At 52.0% G+C, this 16569-nt stretch overlaps 6 protein-coding genes across 6 annotated transcripts; 2 read left to right on the top strand and 4 right to left on the bottom strand.

The window, feature by feature from the left end:
• Window positions 1-11: 11 nt before the first annotated feature.
• On the bottom strand, window positions 12-1456 carry QC764_101194 (uncharacterized protein; the record flags this gene model as incomplete). The annotated part of the gene is made up of 2 exons (XM_062941340.1): window positions 12-443; window positions 527-1456. 2 exons carry the CDS (start codon window positions 1454-1456, stop codon window positions 138-140), a joined length of 1236 nt encoding a protein of 411 aa, XP_062804181.1. The 3' UTR covers window positions 12-137.
• Window positions 1457-4168: 2712 nt separating this feature from the next.
• On the top strand, window positions 4169-6319 carry QC764_101190 (uncharacterized protein). The gene is made up of 2 exons (XM_062941339.1): window positions 4169-5284; window positions 5349-6319. The coding sequence occupies exons 1-2, from the start codon at window positions 4987-4989 to the stop codon at window positions 5771-5773; spliced, it is 723 nt and encodes a 240-aa protein (XP_062804180.1). The 5' UTR covers window positions 4169-4986; the 3' UTR covers window positions 5774-6319.
• A 1958-nt stretch (window positions 6320-8277) lies between these two features.
• QC764_101180 (uncharacterized protein) lies at window positions 8278-9003 on the bottom strand (the record flags this gene model as incomplete). Its single annotated transcript, XM_062941338.1, has 1 exon — window positions 8278-9003. One exon carries the CDS (start codon window positions 9001-9003, stop codon window positions 8278-8280), a length of 726 nt encoding a protein of 241 aa, XP_062804179.1.
• Window positions 9004-9367: 364 nt separating this feature from the next.
• Window positions 9368-10132, bottom strand: QC764_101175 (uncharacterized protein; the record flags this gene model as incomplete). The annotated part of the gene is made up of 1 exon (XM_062941337.1): window positions 9368-10132. One exon carries the CDS (start codon window positions 10130-10132, stop codon window positions 9368-9370), a length of 765 nt encoding a protein of 254 aa, XP_062804178.1.
• A 784-nt stretch (window positions 10133-10916) lies between these two features.
• QC764_101165 (uncharacterized protein) lies at window positions 10917-11639 on the bottom strand (the record flags this gene model as incomplete). Its single annotated transcript, XM_062941336.1, has 1 exon — window positions 10917-11639. The coding sequence occupies one exon, from the start codon at window positions 11637-11639 to the stop codon at window positions 10917-10919; it is 723 nt and encodes a 240-aa protein (XP_062804177.1).
• A 789-nt stretch (window positions 11640-12428) lies between these two features.
• QC764_101160 (uncharacterized protein) lies at window positions 12429-14855 on the top strand (the record flags this gene model as incomplete). The annotated part of the gene is made up of 1 exon (XM_062941335.1): window positions 12429-14855. The coding sequence occupies one exon, from the start codon at window positions 12429-12431 to the stop codon at window positions 14853-14855; it is 2427 nt and encodes an 808-aa protein (XP_062804176.1).
• Between the last annotated feature and the right edge of the window lie 1714 nt (window positions 14856-16569).

The following is a 16569-nucleotide window of genomic DNA, read 5'->3' as shown; positions in this document are numbered from 1 at the left end:
AAATGATGGGGAGAAGGAGGAGGAGTAAGAAGGGTGAAAGCAGATAACCACCACCCGGGCGGTGCCGAAAGGGGGAGAGAAAGGGCCGGCTCGATGCCATTTTTATGTACATGATATGATACCTCGAAGTCGAATTTTTATTTGTTCACCAGTGTTTGTTCGTCGCCGTGAAGTGATATGCTTGAGCGTGCACTCCATGTATAAGCAATCATCATCCCATCAACCTGAATCCTAACCTCATAATACGGCTGCCGGTACCAAAACCTAGTCAAGAGCAACTCCCTTCCAACAATAGCCCCAAATCTTTCTACTTTTTCCTTCTCCTCCCGCTCAGCACAAACAACCTCGTCCTTGGCGTCAATGCTAGTCCATAACCCCGTATCACGCGAGATTTTGGCCCTGTAGCGACACATTCTCTTGCTGGACTGAGTCCGGAAGCCGATCTATTTCCTGTAGAGTCAACAACCGTATAATTTTTTGTTGGGAGGGAGGGGTGGGGGCGGGGGGTGGAGAGGGATAAACAAACCGTAACTTCATCACCAACCCTGCAAACACCGAACTGCGGCACCTGGCGCAACCCCCCTCCCGGTGTCTCCTTTTTCACCCAGTGCTCTTGCACCCGGCCGTCGAATACCTCTAAATTGGCGTCGCGTTTGGGGCTGTCGGGGCCGAAAAAGTCGAGTGCTAGTTGGGGGCTGTATAACCATAGTAGGGTGAAGACGCAGTCACAGGCACGGAAGGTGCTCGGGTCGGTTTCCGGGGTGAGGCTGTCTGGTGGGAGAAAACGGGGGGGGCCGGGGGGGCCATCGGGGTTGGTGAAGAGAAGGGTTTGGGAGGGGCTGAGGGATGAGGTGAAGACTGCTGGTGTGAGGGAGGAAGGGGGGATGGGGAAGATGGGGTTTGTGAGGGAGGGTCCGGAGGGGGTGTTGTTGAAGATGGCGATTACGGAGGGTGGGGCCAAGGTGCCGGGTAGGCAGGGGAATGGGGGTGCAATGAGAGGTTCCTCGGGTTCAGGGGTCGGGTGATGTTGTTGCTGCTGTTGCTTCTGGGTTGTGTTTGGTTGAGAGGCAGGTAGGGTGCTGCGTGGAGAGGGAAAGTAGCCCAACTTTGACAGAGCAGGGGGCTTGCCAGGGGTCGGCTGGACTGGCGAAGTTGGCAGAGATGTTTGCTCAGAGGTGGACTTGGAGCGCACTGGGGCACGAGCAGAGGGCGGCTGGGGACGCAACGATGGAGGGCGCGCAGAAGGCAATGGCGTTCGCGTGATTGGCTGGGTTCGCCCCGGCGTTACCGATGGCCCGGGGACGCGGATGGAACTAATATTGGGAGGAATATGGAGTACATTGCGGCGTGCGATAGCGAGGGGGTTTTCCTCGGATGACTGCCTATTATCAGACGAAGAGGACTCCAAGGAGGACTCATAAGGCGAAAAGATTCGCGAAGGTTTTGATGTAGACATATCGATGGTTGGTTCCTGCTTCGGTCGTTGGAGCTTCTGCCAAATTTCTAGAACGGCCTTTTAGTTGTTGTGTAGGTCGATTGTGCTGTAGGCAGCGCTACCAAGGATGCTTTTCTGCTGGGATATAAATGGCAAAACGTGTCACTCTCCGCAAGCTAAATTTATGACTTTGGAACAGATGGCTCGGTAGCAATGGAGCAACTGCCATCTCGCGGCGATTATCAATATTCCTCTCAATGGCTTTCATTCTCCAATATAATCCAGGTAAAAGAAGACTTTTGTATACCTAGGTAAGAAAGCATCATCTCTAGATAGCAAGATAAAGTGCAGCTGCACTTCCAGATTACCAACATATTCTCACTACTGTAAACATCACATCTCACAATACATTTGTCATCTTAGGTTCCATTTGCATCCCATTTCAATCTCTTTATGGAAGACATGAATAGACTGTTGCCTTCCAAGTTGTCTTGGATAAGAGGAGACCTTTCTTTCTTGCAGAACTTAGGTCCTGCAGAGGTAAGATGAATGTCAAGATACCACCAACTGGCGGGCCTGTTAGAACACATTGTTCAAACACAGAGACCATCTTACCTAGGTAATTCGGTATCTTTAGAGCCAAATACCCCGTTATACACACTACTCACGGCAAATAACAATGGTAATCTGCATTACTCTCAATATGTGGACTTGAAAAGGAAAGAGGCCTGGAAGTCCGGAAGCAGCTGGCATGACTACAGGATGGAAGCAAAGGAATGCAACTTTCAAGAACTAGGCACAAGGTAATTTTGTCAGAACATTATGACCACGCCAAACAGGTCTCCAACACAGGGAGCTTTGAGCGCTCGTGTACCACCAGTGTTCACAATTCAAAGAGCAATTCTAAGGGCTAGATCAATGATCATTCTCTACGGTAGGTAGCTTCCCATCTCTGCCTACCTACAAGGTCTTCACACTAGCAGGGGCCGCCCTGGACTCGCGATCAGAAAGTTTTTCATTCCCATGTTGGCTGTTGGAGAGAAGTGATACAATTGGAGAGAAGTAAGGTGGTTCGAAAACAGTGAGAAAAGGACCTCTGATTCTCTGAACGAAGAATAAATACACGAGGATATCTGATGGAGGCTGGAAGTGGCAGGAAAATGGGAAATTATATCTGTGCAGATAAGTCCGCTGGTTGACTGGGAGCTGATTGCTTGACTTGGGATGACAGACTTCGGATGACATACTTGGGTGGCTCCATGAGTCAACCCTTACAATAGGCAGAATTCTTGCTGAGTATACCCACCTCCAGACTCACACGCCTTGAGTTGCTCCCCGTGGATGGTTTGGCTTGGTCAGGTCTTTTCTGCTCTTGGTACCTTTATTATCTCAGATATGAAGGAGAAACAAGACAAAATTTGAGACTATTAATGAAAGATACAGATTTCAAGAAGAGCGAGCAACTAGAGTGTGTTAATCCGGAAAGAGGCCAAAGTCCTCTCACACAGCCTTGTGAGAAGAGCTGGACAGCGGACTCACACTTGAACTACACAATCACGTATGGTACTCTGTTTGATAGCAGCTGCAATAAACATAAACAGCCGTCAACGTCATTCACCCAGCCCTTTGCCTCACCTAGCCTAGGTACTATTTTAATTTGGTAAGATTTTTCAAAAGAAACATGATCGATATTTTTTACCCACTTTTAATGTCTGTGTGAAGCAATGTGCCACACCAGATGATATCATGCGTAAACAATACCCAAGCCCACACAAAGATTTGTGTATGAGTTGTATGCTTCACCTTATGTTGTGACACTAACATCATTCTCATCACTGGAGACCGGAACTTCACATGCGGCAAATAAAAAATCCAACTAACTCTGTCGGGATGACAAAGGTTACCCAAATGACAAATCTGACACCCGGGATACCAATTGGTTAAGGCTTGCCGGCCAATGCAAGGGATGTGTCTCAATCGGTCATGTGCTAGGTACCTATTTGACTGGATTCATGAGCTCAGAGCCAACTAGGTATCACAAAAAAAACCATACTATTGTTGCTGGCTGGACTATCTGATTGAAGCAATTAATGCCAGCCTATATGAGCTTGCCATGACCATCAAATATTGTCCTACGATCAGCGTAAACTCATCTCTTGTGCTCCGAACACGGCATTTTTGACCCATCACATCGAGAGATTCCGACATTTTCCAAATGATTGGCGATGACGGGAAAGATCGGCTGCATGTTTGCTGCCGCCATCAGGGGGCTGGGTATCCGTTCCGAAATTGAGGGTGTTGAGTGCAATGGTCTGTACTGAACACTTACACCACCGGCATGTCAACCACTCAATTCCGTCGAGGCTCAACATCCTCATGTAGGGTGATGTATCCAAGATAAGGTCTGGGGCTAGAACAGTTGTCGTTCCAAACAACATCGAACATATGACAGGGGCATGTCTTGGCAAAGCACATTCTGGCTTCCGACTGGTTGAAGATGATGTCGACTGGGAAAGGCGGCCGTTTCCGGACAGTGTCAATGACAGCAGTGACGTGCCTTGAAAGGGCACCAAAACTGGCAACAACTAGCACATGGTCATCTTACAAGTCAGCTCTCCTTTCAGGAGGAAAAGGATCGACAACGCCAAGATGCTGTTGGAATGCAAACCACCGAGCCGGAGAGACACGAAACATGGCATGGCAGTTTTCTGGGCCCAAGTGTCGGGGCTATACCTGACCAGTCCGAGTTGCTCGCTGACCTTTCGCATAAAAGAAGAATGCTGATGGCACCATTGCTCTTCACTACACAGACAGAACAATCGGACTGATTGTCGGTTGAGAACCAGTCCGCTGTGGGCTGGCTGGCGCCCCGTCGGCTGGTAGCGCAGGCTGCCAGAGTCCAGAAAATGGACGGAAGCTTCCCCAGCTTCTTTCCCCGCAAACATCTTCGCATCCAAACCCCCGGCATCACTCGCTCCCTCTGACTGCCGTATGCCAAGTAACACTACGCCCTTGGCGGTTCCTTGGCGGGTTTTCTTAGCCAGAACCTGACTTCTTGGTCCAAAGACAACTCGGTACGACATTGTAGCGGAAAAGCGAAGGGGGCCTGCGGAGGGCTGACAACCTGTAAGACACCCCTACACCCCGTACCGTGCGGTTGGGCCTCTGGGATCGTCCCGGCCACGGGTGATACCAGCCCGTCCAGACTCAGCCCAAACTTCGTTCCTCCGATGGCACCAAAAGGGCACCGATCCATGACCACTTAAAGAAGCCAGCCCCCACTTGGTCCACGCCAAACTGATAACAGACCAAAGTCAACCTTGTGTTTCTTAGAACCATCCAAATTCTACCATCCCATCCCGATCTCCCCTTCCCCTAACAGCCATAACTGCTCCACAAGCATCAGACGTTGGATCAGACCGACAGACCATAGAAACATGACCTGACCCTCAATGTACCCACGACAACCCAAGTTCCTCCACGAAAAACCTCCATAACACTACCTTTCATCCCAGCATCCGGCGTCATTTACACTTCAAGCAACAGACATCATGACATCAGACGCGGCGAACATTGCTGTCAGAGAGCGGAGACGTCAGTCGGCCCCAGCGGACTTGGAGCGACGCAACATCATGAAAGCCCTGACTGCCGCCGAACACTCTCGACGCCAGTTCATCCTTAACTATGCAGCAAGTAAAGACACTTCGCTGCTGATGCCGGGAAAGAAGTCAGATGTCGTCAAGCTATCGGAGCAATGGGTGGTTGGATGGCTTCACCAGAACAACCTTAACCCCGTCAGCAGTGAATTCTTCAAGTACACTGTTGACACCCACCTCTGGTCCACCTACGGTATGTCCTATGTTACCCCTATTCACTCTACACCGCTCCTGACACAACTAACCGCTCTATCCAGTCGGAAACGTGGTGGAATTCCCGTTCTCCTTTATGCTCCCAGTTGACGACTCCACTGCCACCAGCCCCGTCAGTCGGCGGGAATCCGATAGCACCCAGGTTCGTCCCCTCAGCGAGGTGGACTCCTTGGACAAGGCCCAGACCAAGGAGAGCACACAGAGCGAAGAACAAACTTCATCCCAGCGCAAGGCAGACACGCGGCAGCTCCCCGTGCTCTCAGCTCAAACAGCCGCCAAGCAGTGGTCGTCCATGAGGAAACGGCAGTCGCCAACAGTGAGAGAGGTGCGGGCAGGAGAGGAGGACAAAAAACGGAGCTTTTCGTTGACGAGTATTGACGACCTCAAAATGACCAAGGCGAGCACCACGAAAGTGCCTCTGTTTACCCGGTTGGGACGCTCATGGTCACGACGGATGTCTTCTACTTGACATGCTTGAGCAAACAGTTCTGGAGTGACCGACGTAGCATGCTGGAATGCATGCTGTCGTCTCACCGCCACTGCGTCGGTTGAGGTTCTGGGAGTGGAACCTGGATCTCGATCCAGCGGCCTAGTCATCGGTGGATGTTTTCGGAGTGGCAAAAGCCTGTTGTCTCTCCAACGGAACCCGGCAGACAACGTCTTCGTTCTCGACTGGAAGTGGTTGGGACCCACGGGAAGGGACATAATAGATTTGCTTGGCTTTTGCTTGGTATTGGGGAGTGTTTTCGGCGGTTGTTCTTGGCTGGAACACAAGCATTTTCAGGGGGGGATGCCGGATGGGACGGCGGTGAGTGGGGGTTACCGGGGCTGTGGAAGGTCCTTCAGCGGCTCATGTTCTTAGTGAAAGTCCTTCCTGCTCTAAATATGAATATGTGGGTGGAACTTTGTATAGTTATGAATGATGCTATGGAATTCGAAGGTTAGGATAAGCACCTAAGTACAGATGGAAACATAAGACTGTAGCCTTGCCACGACCTTGCTGGTAGTCTTCACTGCAGTCATGTCACAAACCCTAGCCTGATTTTGTACTGGATATCTTGTGCAATGTCAGACTTGGCCATATGATGTCTGATGTAGGTAGAAGTCTCACTCACCGTCTGCAATACAGAAGGCCACAAGTTTAATTCTCAAGGGATTTCAAATCACAATTTTAAGGGCAATGTTCGACTGCCAAGTTTCAAGTCAATCTCTCTCTTTCACATCGCCCCCGCCAAGGTCTGTTGATGCCAAACCGGTGGCCACTCACAGTGTATTTCCAGTACACCCACAAGATTAACTATCAGCAAGTACCGTTGCCTTTGTTCGAAATTTGTTTGGTCTGCTATGTAACACACCAGCAGTTGTCCATTGTACCAGTGTGAGCCATATTTTATGCCGTCGAGCAAAATATGCCCCCAACACCTGACAAGGTTTGGCTCGACTTCCGCCTCGCAACCTCTGAACCCATGCCCTCAGTGTTACGAACCCGACAAATCACTGCCCACCATCCTATTTAATCTTTTTCTCAACAACCTCCAGACCTGCCACCAATATCTAACCCACCCTTTAAAAAATCTTGCTGATTCTAATTTCTTCCCCAAAACAATCACACAACAGTCGTCGACGTCAAACGTTATCAACATATCATTGCAACCTTCTAGCGAACGATGCTCGCGAGGCACCAAACTTCACATCCGAATTCACAATCCTCCAGAACCATTCGGCCGCTCTTACTTTTCCCAATGCCCAGAACCATTTTTTGCACAGAGGGACAAAATCAGACTTGCGCTCAACAACCCACCGGCCGAAACCACGACTTGGGAGGATATTCCCGAAGGCGATCGAGAAGAATAAACCAGCATTATCGACAGCGATGTCCATCAGAGAGAGGGCGGAGGCCCTACCGTTGTGCCATGCTATTTTGGCAACGACCCCTCGCAACGCTTCATGGCCAAGATTTACGATAACATCGACTATCCTTTGTTGAAGGCATTCGACTGTACAAACGTAGAGATGGACTGCGTGCCACGCGCGGGTCTGGGCTATGCGCTGGGGGCTCGTTCCTGCCCCTTTTCGTGGGCGCACGCATGAGGGAGGGATATTCTCGTGCTGCCCCGGATTACCATGGATCTTGGACGTTCTCGCTTGAAACGCCACATGGCGCACGCTGGGTGCGTGTGATTTTGTTGGAGTTGGTAGACGGGGAACTGGTGCGGGATATGATCACCCGGGGAACACTGCCAGACGAAGAAGTGCGCACATCCGTGCTACAGCAAGTGAAAGATGCGGTAACCTATCTAGGGTGGCAGTGCATGCTTTCCTTCGAACGCCGCGACCCAAGTCACATCATCATCCGCAGAGACGGCGAGATCGCCATCATGGACTTCACACGGGTTGCCCTATTCCCCTTTGCCAACATTGTGTCCCTGGGCAGGCTCCTAGAAGTATAAGCAGCCAGATTTGGGACCCGCCGAGTTGCATGCCCAATTGAGACCAGAAACTCGCATGCTTATTGAACAAATGTCAAAGGGCTGTTCAACTGCTTCATGAGCCTTGTCACATGGCTGGGCACGTTGTGGACAAAATAGTTGGCACTGCAAAGAACTAAAGCAGGCTTCGAAAAATCACTAATAAGCCTTGAAAGATATGTTATAGGCCTTTAAAAAATAGACAAGAGGCCTTAAGTGATAGTGGATAGGGCTTAAAAGATCGTTAATGGGCCTTAAAAGATCGGTAAGAGGCCTTGAAAGATAGTCAGGAGGCCTTAAGATATAATTAGTAGGCTTCAAAAGATAGTCAATACGTTGGCCGTTTTTTTTAAAGATGCGTAGGTTGTTAATGATTACACATTTCACCGAATTCAGGTGCAGTACCAGTTATTTTGTCCAGGACGTGCTGGGTCATGATGGAATATTAATGTCCCTCACTAACTTCGAAGCTGCTTATCTCAAGGTTGATCTACTCGCTGTGCATTCACATGAACCATCCCATTACGGCAACACCCCCAACAACAGCAGCAACTTCTTTCACCAGCCCCGTCTCCCAAGCCCTCGCCCCACCGGCCGTGGATGTCCCGTCTGTCATCATAGCCGGATTAATCACCCCATACGCCACCGCAAAGGCAGTCTTGCACTCTTCCATTCCCGTAATCGCAAACGCAAGGGCATGTGCTGCTTGACTTTCATCGACGCCACCGCATTGCCCAGCAAACTCGGTGACCACGCTGTTGTGTTCCTTAATCCAAGACGTCAACTCCTTATCATAAGCAACCAGCTCGTCGCTGGTGACACCCGTTGGTACCGCATCGCGGATCACTGTCTGGAGTTCCATCACAACAGAGCAGGGCTTGGAGAACTTGTTGGGGTCAGTGATCGTTGTCGAGCTTATCACTCGCATGTACATTTCAGCCGAGGAGATCAACTCGGTGATGCGTGGGTGGACGGATAGGAATCCTTCGTCGAGTAGGGCCGACATGTAAAACGCCTCGACGCGGGGCGGCTCCGTGGGGAAACTGCCGGAGAGGGAGGAAAAGGTCGAGGCGCACGCTAATGCTTCGACGTTGGTTTCGGTGGGGATTGTTACCGTGTCTGAGGTCTGCACTGGGATCAGAAAGTGCTGCGGTGGGAGGAGCACCGGATCATGAGTGGCAAGCACGCTAAGAGAAAAGGACAGGAGGAAGAGGAGTGTGAAGAGGCCCATTTTCTCGGTTGGATGTCTGAATTGCAAGAAGTTGCCGCGGAAGGTGTTCAGCAATTACACGCGCGGTGCGTGTGTTGTTGGATGCAGGGTTGACTCGATCCAATCGCAGGCAGTCTCAAGTCCCATTCATATCAAGAGGAGGGACCAAGGTGACGATGATGGGCGACTCCCATTGTGTGGGTCACCAAACAGGAAGGGCTCCATGGCGCAATTTCCCTGCCATACCCCTGATTACCAGGGTGGTGTTAGCTGCGCCAGCGGGCCGTTGCATTCCCGTCTGACAACACCACACCCAAATATTTGGACATTATCCGTTTTGTATAGTATGCAGAGTTCTTTGAACCCATACCCAGAGCTACACAGCTTAGAGCAACCCTCCCGCAACCGCTCCACCAACAGCAATAACCCCCATCATGACCCCTCCCCACCCCGTCATCTGCACCACCCCCGCCGACGAAGTCGTTGTGCTCACCTGATCGATACTTGCAGGTGTATTCCCCCCAGTCGTCGTCTCCTCCGCCTCTTCACCCGTTGTCGTCGCCAAACTCGTCTCACTCGCCGTAGGATCCGTCGCCCTTGTCCGAGCAGCAACACCCAACCAGTCACTCATCGCCGTCTTGCACCCCGCCTCGTCGGTAACAATTAACGCATAAAAGTTCGCGCCCCATCTCTTGTTAGGCTCCCCATCAAACCCTGAAGGACTGTCCCCAAACTCATTACACTTCGTTGCCCACTCCAACGCTTCTTCCTTGATGTTAGCTACCCAGCTGTTCCAGCTCGAGGTAAAAGCGGAGAACTGAGAGGCGAGTGACGGAGCAGCGGTGGCGCCCATGGTGTTCCGCGCGTCCCAGACGCGTTTGCATTGGGAGTCGATGCGGTCATGATCCCAGTACCTATTTCGAGGATCCTGGAGCTCGGGGGCATTGTCGAAGAAGGCTTCTACCTGCCGGGCGGGCGAAGGGCGCAGGCGCTGGTAGGCGTTTAGTTGGGAGGTGCAGAGGGAGTAGAGCGAATCTTCGGAGGCTTGGGCCGGGGAAGAGGTGGCGGTTGGGTGGGGAGGTGGAGTGACGGTTTGGGCAAGGGTGGTGCCGGCGAGGGCGGCGATGGTAAGGATCGTTTGGGGTATCATCTTGGGTGAGTGGATTTTGCAATGGTAACGACTGTGGGTGATGAAAATGGAAGCCCAAAAGAATTGGAATCTCGGAGGGAAAAGTTGGCGCTTTTGAAGCCGAATCTCGGTGCCGGGTTCCGAGGTGAAATCATGACTAGAGCGCTGCTTTGATCACCAATGACACCCTGCGGTCTTGTGTTGGGACTTGTGTGTTCAGGGGTAATGCTTGGCGCAGATCTGAACCCAACCTTGCATGATGCATCAGGGGCCATCATTAGGATCACAAGGCTTCTTTTGACTTTAATCTTGGCATGCTCGTAAACAAGAGATGTCAAAGAGTGAAGTTGAACCGAGAACTTCTAATCGACCCAGTAAAGCAGGTTGTTGATGCCAGCCCAAGCACCACTGTTGGCCTTGCTCCTGCCGCGAATGTCCTTGTTGATGATGAAGATGACGAGGCAGGTGGAGTAGTCATCAATGGCGGAGATCAGGTAGCCGCCGTTGCCGGGCTTGGCTGTAGGGCTGATGGATGCAGGGGCGGCAATGGCGGTGGTTGTGCATGGCGGTCTGGATGAAGCCAGAGTTCTGGATGCCGATGGCTTGAAGATGTTGTACTAGGTAGTCGTCGAGATTAGATGCAAACAGGAAATGCCTGGTGAGAAATCGGGAGTCAGTTCATCGAATCACGGAGAACATATTCGCGACATGACTTCGTATTATACTATTTATACCGTAGATCGCAAGACAGATCATCGTGTGTTGACCAAAGTAGCAAGTCGCAAAAAGATGACCGCTCGAGGTCTCAGAGTCCAACGACCGCGGCAATGATGCCGGCAACGGCCACCATCGGACCAGCAGTCTCCATTCCCTTCCAAGCCCCAGCAGTAGATGTAGATGTTGATGTGTTCGCAGTAACATCTCCCGTCTGTGTTGGTGTCTCGTCCTGGCCGCCGGAATTCCCAGGAGTCTTGGTCGCGCCAGTAGCAGCAGCGGCATTCTGATTGACAGTAGTCAGCTCCTGCCAAATGCTCCTAGCGGTCCTGCACTCCTCATAGTTGGATGCAACCATGCTCATCAAATAGCCAGCCGCATGTCCGTTGATGGTTCCGCAATGCGTCGCAAGACTATGCACAGTGCTAGACCACTTGTCACGCGCACTCGAGCGTTGCGCCTCCCAACTCGTCATGACCTTCAGCATCGCGGAATCGGTGGGCCTGATACTGGCGTACGGACCATATTCCAGGCCGCAAAGCATGTCTGCTTCTTCATCCGAGCCCAAGCCAAGGTCGGAGGGGCGGATGGTGCGAATTGCGCTGACAATCTCGGCGGCTGTCTCCATATATTCTCTGAGTTTGGCGGGGGGCGTGATTTCGGGAGCAATGGACGAGGCAAGGGCCTCAAATTTCTCGATCGCGCATTCGGGGTCTGTCGAAGTGGGCGAAGCATCATCCTGACGCGGTGCTACACCTGCGAGGGCGAGCGATGCGCTGGCGAAAAGAGTGAAGAGGGAGCGTGGGACAACCATTGTGTCAAGCAAATATAAAGAGTGACTGTGGTGCTAAAGGAGTGTAATACTGAGTGTGTAACAGCTAGAAACGAGCGTGTGTTGGAGGTTAACAAAATCTGGGAGGGACGTCGAATTTAAAGCAGAACGAGTCGGTCGGATATAATATCACCAAACGCCGTCGCCGGGGTGGTACCCTATCGGATCTTTTTTAATTTCGGGCCGCCTGATCCGTTTAGTCCTAGTGCTGTCTCGAAAACGGGACATTCCCTGGTTTTGATAGGCAGCACTGCAGGCAGGAGTGTTTGCTCCAGAGTCCAGACCGACGAATGAAGCTGAAATGCCTCCACCAGTCGTAGCTTCCCTTCCTCTTTGCATCATTAGCTAGTCTCAAATGGCCATCAGGTCTCTTTAATATTTCGATTTCATCACCACCATCCCCTCAACTGTGTTACCAATCTTATAGCACCAATAGATGCATGTTAGTTATTACACGTGCATGGCAAAACGCGGATCGGACCGGCCTCCTTTGCTGGTTGGCTACCGCCCTGCCCTTCTTTTCAGCCGGAAAGCCTCGATGAAGCCCCAACTCATAGGTTCGCCGTAGCCATAACACTCGGGAGGTGCAGCATCCAATTACAGACCGTCGCGGGGTACAGCAAACTCGTATATTCCCGATCCAACCATCCGGCACTTCAACATGTTCTGCAGGGCTGGAGATGATCTAGAGAAGTCAAATACCGTACCCATGGCGCCCCCATTTCTCCAACCAGAAGCTGTTCATGCGCCGCCGAGATCGAGTTACACAAGATGAAGTTCGCCGTCATTTCGTTGGTCCTCTGGGCTGGCATGGCTTTAGCTGTCGACCCTGGCGTGCTCAGTGTCGAGAATCTCACCCAAGATCTTCTGCGAGTCGAATCTGTGCGCGAGATCAAGAACATCCAACGGACATATGCCCAATTGGCGCAGCATGGCCGCTGGAAAGGAATGGCGAGTCTGTTTGCAGAGAATGGGATTCTTCGATGGGGCAAAGGGGCTGGAGACATTCTTTCTACAAGTGACGCCAGTTCTATCACGGGGCGCCCGGCCATCGAGAACTGGCTGCAGCAAGAAGCTGGGGATATGGACGGGATCAATCCAGGGTCTCTCCATGTTTTCATGAGCGACATGCCGGTCATAACGCTTGCGGACGACGGCAACACTGCAAAAGGCCGGTGGACAGCACTGAGGAAGCTCGGCAACGGCAAAGGCGCGACTAGGATCGAGGGTGGGATTTTTGAGAACGAATATGTTTCCAGCGGGGGCAAATGGAAGATTTCCTTACTGCGGTACTACCCTCTCTATGCAGGTACCTACGAGAAAGGGTGGAAGAATCTGGGGCTAAACGGATCGCTCCCCGTTGTTTCATACCACTACACCCTCGACCAGGCTGGCGTTACACTTCTCCACGCCGGAAGAACTGCAAGACGTTCGAAGGAGGGCACTGGCACATTGAATCGTCGATCAACACCCGCCGCTAGCCTTTCCGTAGACGAGCTGGAATACCGGGTTGCCCATCTCAACGAAGAAGACGAGGTGCGAAATCTTGTTCATGGCATGGGGTATTATGTCGACAGGCGAATGTGGCCGGATGTTATCAGTCTTTTTACCTCGAACGGCACCATCACCGTCCAAAATAACACGTCACTGGCTGGACCTGCAGGCATCCAGTCTGTTCTAAACCGCATGGGTCCAGAAGGGCTGTCTCATGGCATTCTCAACGAACACCCAATCTTTGGCACTGTTGTCAACGTCAGTCCAGATCACAAGACTGCCGTCGCTCGAGGGCTGGAGATTGGCCTGATTGGTGATGATAATGCTCAGACCGGTCAATGGCAGTTTTGCGTTTTCCACCATAGCCTCGTCAAAGACCTGGATACCGGCACTTGGAAGATCCAAGACCTGGGATACCACCGCCTGCTCTTTGCCGATTATGCCGCCGGCTGGGGAGATGGGGGTATCTTGCCAGCTTCTTCGTTGGACCCACCTCCTGTCCTACCCCCCTATTACCAATCAACTGAGAACCGACGGCCTGTAGAATGGCGACCATTCTACAAGCGATATCCGGCGTGGGAAGAACCAGAAGAGGAAACGCGAGACAGACTTGCCAACATTCACCGTCTGCTCTTGCGCTCTTCCGCCTATGACGAATCCGAAAACACCTCCGGCTCCTATGGCTTCTACATCGACGACATTCGCTGCTCAGACTTTGCCAAGTTGCACTCGGATCGAGGCCACAAGTTATCCCCCGGAATAGGATGGTACTACACCCCCGACGCGATCTCCCTCTCCTGTGCATCCCGCTACTACCGCCAAAACAGCACCACCTACAACCCCTCCATGTCCTCCCTCCGCTCCTCTGTACCCTTTCACTGGCGACTCCAGCCCGTGATTCTCGTATCTCACGATGGTCGCTCTGCCACCCTCCGAACCCGCAACCTGCAGACAGGAACAAGCAGAACACAAGGGAGCAACGGCTGGATGGGGGGGATGTACCACGACCAACTCGTCTTGGAAAATGGCAAACGCAAGCTCTGGTCCATTACCATTGATGAGTTCTACTGGAACAGCCGAAACTGGACCGCCGGATGGGCCAACGTTGTCCCCCATGTATCCAACGCAACCACTCCCAGACGATGGATGAGCAGGCGCCAGTCCAACGACCTCCCACCTGACGTCTCCCTGCGACACCCCGCACTGCTGGAGCGAGAAACTGGCTTCAACGGTGGCCCACCACCAACCGTCTCTTGGCCAGGCGTTCAAAGGATGTGGTGGGCCTACCGCAACCTCGTCACGGGAGCGATGCCATCGGATAGCTCGTACTGGGGACCGCCGGGCTGTGTTCCCTGCCGGGGGGCAAAGCCGGAGTGGGCACTGACGGCGAACGGGTACCAGGAACCGCCTTCGGGTCCGACAATCGTGACAGCAGATTGGCTTGAGGGTTCGGGCGTTGATATCGAGGTCACTGTCAAGGGGGGACCAGAGGAGTCGGCCAAGGGTGGTTGGGTGCAGCTTGTGTTGGACTTCAATGGCGAAATTACCAAGTTTGGTGAGGAAGGGCCGGTTGGGGAGGATGGAAAAGTGGTCTTGCGGGTACGTGGCCCCGGGGCTTTTGGGACAACGGTGCCAATTCAGGTGTTCTACTTTGGTAATGAGAATTTGAAACCTGGGAAGGGAATCATGCGGGACAGGAAGTAGGAAGGGTGAATAGGGTGAGTAAATACCCAAACTGGGAGATCGCTATCCGTCAGGGTGCAAGTTGGACCTCAAAAGACCAAAAGCGTTGTGACAAAGATCGCTTGCTAGAATGTGCAGACACCAATATCAGTGATCAACTGCTCTACCAAATATAATCACAAAGAGTGCCCAAGCAATGCCTCTTCCTCGCGGATCTTCTTCGTCTGTTCCACCTCGAAGAAGAGCCCCGCATTCCAGTTGTTTGGCGTAGTGCCTCCTTATCTTCATCCGCTCTTCCTCCGATGGGAGTGAGGCAATCCAGTTGCTCGGAGCGCTGGCCCCCTCCTCGGTCTTCTTCTTCTTGGACTTCTTCGAGGGACCGGTGTTCCACGCCTACTTCTCCTAAATCATCTTCTCCTCCGAAAGGAGGGACGCAATCCAGTTGCGTGGGGCGCTGGCCTGCCCCGACCACTCACTCAAACATCGCCGGGGTCGGGCTTAAAGTCTCTGCAATCATCATAATATCCACGTAGCTAGTTAGCAAGTTTAACTGGAAACTGAGATTGTAATGGGTGAGAACTGGCTGGGAGGACGTGAAACGGCACTTACCGAATCAAAGCCCATACTACATAGCTCACCGCAACAGCCCAGGCGCAGGAAGCGACGGAGTAAAAGCAGACTTCCTGCCCAAAGTGGGACGGCTTCTCGAAGACCGCACTTCCCTGCAACGGAGCGGAGGCCAGCGGTGACCTGCTCGCGAAGACGCTGGCGACGATTCTGTTGCTTGTCTAGTCAGTACAAGTCTCCATGAAACAAGCACGCGTTTCCCTTGCTCGTGGCATCTTTTGCTCCCGCTCAACATAAACCCAAAAGAGGCAGAAAAGGGTTGCCGGCAACTGACAATAAAACCGCTTGGTTCTCCTCAAAGCTCGGATGAGAAAGCCCAACTTTCAAAGAGCAGGTTTGATTCCACTTGATAAAGAGAGCAGAAAGCTCAGATGATCAACCAATATTAAATACACCTAGAAGCCGCAAAGATTGTATAGAAAACAAACAGTAAAGGAATAAACAAAAGCAAAGGAAGCCTTTTGTAAACTAGGGAGAATGAATTATTCCTTAGCTGGAAGTAATCCATCCGAAGAAGCGGTGTAATGGGTAGATAGACTTTATATTGTCCCCGCGAAGGCGTCTTAAGAAACCGAAATTGTACGTACCATCGGACCCATCTCGATATCCTCTTCCCCAACGAGGGGAAGAGGTCGGCAAGGAGTCACATCGCGCGACGGGGCGAAAGCAGCGGCGGAGAAAGAATTGCCGGAGGCCATTTTTGTTGGGAGAGTGAACCGACCCCCAAGAGTAAGGATTCGAGGAATGGCGTCTTATGGAAGACGACACCACAGGAAGTTAGGTGCGAGGAATGCGTGCTACTTGCTATTGTATCAGCTGAACGATCCGAGCGAAGCCCAGTAGAACGAGAGTGTTGGTGCTTTTGTCAGATACTTACGACGGGATAGGGCAAAGGGTCAGGCGATATGTGTGGCCTGGTCTGCCAGGGATGTCCTCGGGCGTGAAGTTGGCGGTTCCTCGAGCGAAGAGATCCGTGCTAGTGTTCCGGATGATACGTCGAGAAAGGGTTGCGGAGCTCTGGGGACGTTATACAGAAGAGTTGTGGTATTTTTCGTAGTGTTAGCGACGTCCAGATGGAAAGGAAACAGGAGTTGAACATACTTACAGA

The sequence above is a fragment of the Podospora pseudoanserina genome, chromosome 1 (assembly GCF_035222485.1).
Source record: "Podospora pseudoanserina strain CBS 124.78 chromosome 1, whole genome shotgun sequence".
Lineage (NCBI taxonomy): Eukaryota > Fungi > Ascomycota > Sordariomycetes > Sordariales > Podosporaceae > Podospora > Podospora pseudoanserina.
The sequence above is the reverse complement of the archived record's forward strand: the minus strand, read 5'-3'. Positions and strand labels throughout refer to the sequence as shown.